The 5000-nt window shown below is 43.4% G+C and overlaps 1 protein-coding gene across 1 annotated transcript; it reads right to left on the minus strand.

Annotated features, from left to right (window-relative positions):
* Positions 1-2337: 2337 nt before the first annotated feature.
* Positions 2338-4112, minus strand: LOC123041632 (peroxygenase). The gene is made up of 6 exons (XM_044464217.1): positions 3854-4112; positions 3583-3738; positions 3388-3473; positions 3170-3264; positions 2963-3088; positions 2338-2830 (listed from the first exon to the last, which is right to left on the minus strand). The coding sequence occupies exons 1-6, from the start codon at positions 3966-3968 to the stop codon at positions 2677-2679; spliced, it is 732 nt and encodes a 243-aa protein (XP_044320152.1). The 5' UTR covers positions 3969-4112; the 3' UTR covers positions 2338-2676.
* Positions 4113-5000: the final 888 nt, after the last annotated feature.

Here is a 5000-nt window from a genome sequence, read left to right on the forward strand (position 1 = left end):
GGAGCGACCATCACAGACGGCCAAATATATCAGAGAGGGAGTGCCCACCATATACACCACGTGAGATGCGATTTTCAAGGAAGACTCAACGGACTGAGAGTCAACCCGTGATGAATAATAATGATTTGTTGTCATGAGTTCCATGTAATTGTTGTCGATTTATAATCCCTGAATTTTGAACACAGGAAATGTCTGACGATGATAGGATCCTGGAGTGTGACTACTGCTGCGATGACATGGGTTTGTGCGATAGGGAGCATCACATGCAAAATGGTAGGTTTTCACCATGAAGCCGGAGGAGACTTTCGACGTTTGTACCGTACGTACGGCAGGCATATCATCGTAATTAATCATCACTTGTGCTTCTTTGCTTCAACGCGTAATTTCTCTTTTTTCCAATTCGACTAGTACATCCCATGTCATGCAAGACCGTATGAGGGCTCACCTAAGGACTAAACATGGTTATGTGTTTCGGGTTAAGCTGTACAATGCGCTTAATCACTCCCATTTTGGTTGTTCTAATTGGGAAGCTTTCTGCAAGGCATATGGATTTGAGGAGAATATGCAAATAACATTGGATATTCGTCCCGAAGATGATGATATTGAAAATAATATCGACATCTGGGGATCTGGATATGCCTCCAGTTTTGCCTAAATGTGAATTTGTCAAACTAATTTGTTAAGTTAAGTAATTTATATTATTTATTTAAAAATATTTGGTGGTCATCGCTACTAAACTTGTTTAATTATAATTGTCAGCTTATTTCTTATCTTCAAGAAATACTCGGAAGGTTGTAGACATGACATAGTACAGCTATGGCCCTGAGCTTAATTGTGAGAAGAAAGGTTATCTTGCTATGATTTTAGTGGATACGTTCCACTAGTCCATGAGTTGCACTTTGGTAACTTCATTGCCAAAAACTTGCTATGATTTTGTTAATGATGGTAACTTCATTGCATATATTCTTCTTAAGTAAACTACATTGCTAACTATATATGTTACTATTATGTTCTTCAACAGAAGCTCCCGAAGGAGGTTGTGTCTGACATGATGTCTACCGAAGGTCATATGCATATGGTTAGCTTACGACCAACTTCCCGAAGGCTTACCACAGTGCATACTCGGTTTCTTTAAAAGATGGAAGGCTCAATATCAAAGAATGGAGCAAGGTAATGAATGCGCACAGGCAACTAATTGGAGACAACATGAATGTGCGCAAGCCACAAGTTGGAGATAGGTGTATCTCCATTCTCCATTTTGGAGATGGACCGGTTTACCTGTTTTATGCTATTTTACCTAGGAGAGAGGAGTAGGTCCTAGGTACTAAGAACAGTTAGTTAGTGTTGATTATGACTATGATGATGATGAGAAGTTGTTATTATGTGCTATAATGTGTTAGAGCTGATGATGAGGAGGAGGAGGAGGAGTTGTGATTATGACTACTATGATGATGAGGAGGAGGGGTTGTGATTACCAAGTTGTTATATGATGACTCATGGACGATAATGATGATGATGAGGAGTTGTTATATGACTATGATGTATTATGATAATAAGTTGTTAATGATATTATGATGATGATGATATTATTATCATTGGGTGAAAGAACCATGGATTAGATTCAAATGGATGGATCCAAAGACGATCACGTTGGATCCATCCACTTGAATCTAATCCGCGGTTCTTTCACCCAATGATGTAATAAGTCGTTATGATCATAATGGTTTATACGACAATCTCTAAATTGCTACTGTAAGAAAACTTGTATAACGGTGTATAAATACAGTATACAACAAAACAAAAGAAATGAAATACGGATGAATAGTAGTAGCGCGGGGTTAGGGTGCACGCTGCTAGTACATAGCAGTAGCGCGGCCCTGGACACACGCTACTGCTAACTGAGTTAGCAGTAGTGGGGGTCGAACCCGCGCTACTGATAAAAGTTTGCTGTAGCGCCCTAGCAATAGCGCGGTTAACCGCGCTACTGCTAGGGTTTTCCCTAGTAGTGTTTGCTATTGTTAAGTAAAAAAAACTAGAAAATTCACAAAAATATGAATGATTTTGTCAATAAACATTGATGTGTGCTTCACATGTGTGTCAATTTTCGTGATGGGATGACATTTTTGAAGATCACATAAAAAACAAAACTGTGCTCCAAAAAACTGTTTTTGGAAGCATTTTGTCGCATCGTTTTTTTCTTTTTTTTTTTTGCCGAGACCTGCATGAATGTTATTTTGTCATGAAAATTTAAGGTATGTGAAAAACACAACAACGTTTGTTAGCAAAACAGATTTTAAAAAAATAAATAAATATTTGTTCGGATATTACTATAGCAAAGGATGCATATGAGCTCGAGCTCACAAAAAACTTTCAAGAAAACAGTCCATGTGGAATACATCGCTCGGTACCTTGGTGATGCCACCATAGTACATGCCCTCATTGCCGTTCGAAGTAAAGGAGCAAAGGACACCAAAATACTTGTGTCCACGAGTTTATGTATACATCTTATTTTTTTTATATAAAAGTGTATAACTTTTCAGCCCTCTGAACTTGGTATCCGTTCGTCTCTATTTCCTAGGCATACATGATGTGGTAATCAATCTGGTCCACATTTGAATACTCACGATCGAAGACGCTCCGAGATGACAGCGTTGCACCCTACTCAGTCCTGTGACTCTAGTGCTGCTTCTCGTGGGCTTCCCTCCTTTGCTGGGCGATGAACTCGAACAAGCTGCCATCAAAGCAACGGCGAACAGCTTCTCGGGAGACGAAGCCCTCCTCGTCCTTGGCCAGCACGTACAGCAGTATCCACTCTCCCTTGCTCACCAACCTGAACACTCATCAGTTCATGCCAAACATGAGTGAAACAACGTCTTCATCATTAAAGGAATCTTTTGCCTCCATTTTTTGTAAAAAGAATAATTCGATGATGAAGCAGAAATGACAGTTCCTAAGTGCTCACCATCCAAAGAAGTCATACTGCAGCCGGTTGCCTTCGGTCATCCTCCAGATGTCGCCGAAGCTGAGCTTGTCCGGCGCCGTGCGGGCGTACTTGCTGAAGATGCTCTCGAAATTTACCGGCATAAACCTATATTTGTCTCACAGTTTTAGTTGACAGTTGTAGTTTTGAACTAGTAGTAAGCGAGTTTGGAGTGTCGATTTTGATTACCTTCCCTCCGTGTCGTAGGTCGAGGAGTCGCTGCCATGCTTATCCTTGTGGATGTTCTTGATGTGTATGGGGAACAAGGGAGATGGTATCCAGCTCTGTGTATACCCATCATGAAAAGCAAAAATGAATAAGAGCTAGCTTTGGTGAAACTTTTAAAGAACAAAAATCTCGAGTTTTGAATATTAGTTTTAGCAAGTTTCAGCTCCTTTTGTACTTACAGGTAGGGTTGGGAAGCTTAGGCCAATATTTATGGCAATTGCCGCTATAAAACACAAGATCACGTTGAAGCCCAGCGACCGCATTCCTAGAATTCGTGCAACATAATTAAGTTACATAACCAAATCAAACCATCAAGGGATAAGTGTACATACAGGGCACGCATTCCTAGAACACTACGGATCATCATGCCCTACCTCCGTAAGTCTCCCATGGATAGACGATGCCGTCGCCGTCCAGGTCGAAGAAGGACACATGCTGCTGAAGCACGCTCTTCTGCCCGTGCTCGTGCCCCTCCCCGCTCTCTCCTTCAGGATGGTACACATCAGGCACGACCAGAGCTCGAGCCAAGTCTGCATAAGGATGCGTGTTAGTTAGTTATGCGCTTTGCTGATGAAACGAACGCCCTCTGTGTGGCCGAAAGCACGTACAGTAAGAATTAAGCGAAGGAACGGGGCAGGCACTCACATGGCTTGGGAAGGCGCGGCTCCAGGTCTGCCCGGATCGGCCGCTCGGCCGTCACCGGCGCCTCCTCCGCCACCGTCGACATTGCGTCGCTGGGCGCCTTATCTTCCTCCACCATAACCCGCGCGCGCCGGAATCGAAAGCAATAATCTAGGACCGGCGGTGACAAATTCTACCGCGCGTCGTGCTCTTCTTATACACGCGAGGAAGGAAGCACTCACTGACTCACGGTGCGCGTGTGCAGCGCGCGGGAAGGAAAAAGGTGCACGATTCGTTGTTACACTGCACGCGAGGAAGTGAGCAGTGAAGTGTCACGTCGCGATTTGGCGCCGAGAAACTTCTCTGTGGCGGCTTGTGCAGTGAGGTCGCTCTCTGGATCCGTTCGTCCGTCCATGTCACGCCCATTGTCCATTAAACCGTACGCTCCCATCTCCGTCGCGCTGTGCTGTGCCACTGCCACCTATATTTTGCGGACAATCTGCTTGATAGGAACGTTAAGCGCCTCTGGTTTTCGCCGCGTGCGCGCGCATTGTGATTTTTTTTTCTATAAAAAAATCGGAATGTTTTTCTGGTTCTTTGTTGATGCCTATCTATCAAAGATGGTCGGTTTGTCAGCTAGCCAATACAAAAAGGGCCACGGTACGTGTCGGCCAGGTGAAAATTGAAAAGAAAAACGGTCGTCTCTTCAGCCGTACAATCCACAGGAGACTGTCGAATGGCTCAGAACATTATTCACCTTGAGTGCTGAGCACATCAGGTTTTTCATATATCACGTGGGAGTCCGGTTCCATATGGCTAAGTTAAGAGCATGTTTTTTTTTTGACATCAAAGTTAAGATCATGGTTAATTAATAAAGCTGCTCGTTGCTAACTATAGACACATGCCATCTCATTTGAAGCCTTCATTTAAAGAACACATATAATAGGTTGGTTCTTAGATTAACTATTGGGTTAGCTCTAAGATTGTAATGCTTGCATGCCTGAGGTATCTGATCGGGAGGAAGCTACACGCAGGCTATATTCTCTCGGTCGATGTGTCGCATCCGGGCTGTGCATTGACGGGTCATCTTCGTCGTGGTTAGTTTTTAGCCCCCGCGTGCAAACATGAATTGCGTTTGGCACCAAGAACCTTCCATTTGGTGGCTTGTACA

The sequence above is a fragment of the Triticum aestivum genome, chromosome 2B (genome assembly GCF_018294505.1).
Source record: "Triticum aestivum cultivar Chinese Spring chromosome 2B, IWGSC CS RefSeq v2.1, whole genome shotgun sequence".
NCBI classification, from domain to species: Eukaryota; Viridiplantae; Streptophyta; class Magnoliopsida; order Poales; family Poaceae; genus Triticum; species Triticum aestivum.

Coding starts and splice junctions, on each gene's coding strand:
- LOC123041632 (XM_044464217.1), bottom strand. CDS start 3,968: ATGGTGGAGGAAGATAAGGCGCCCAGCGACGCAATGTCGACGGTGGCG. Junction 3,265..3,387: donor TAAGCTTCCCAACCCTACCT/GTAAGTACAAAA, acceptor GGGTATACACAG/AGCTGGATACCATCTCCCTT. Junction 3,089..3,169: donor ACCTACGACACGGAGGGAAG/GTAATCAAAATC, acceptor AGACAAATATAG/GTTTATGCCGGTAAATTTCG.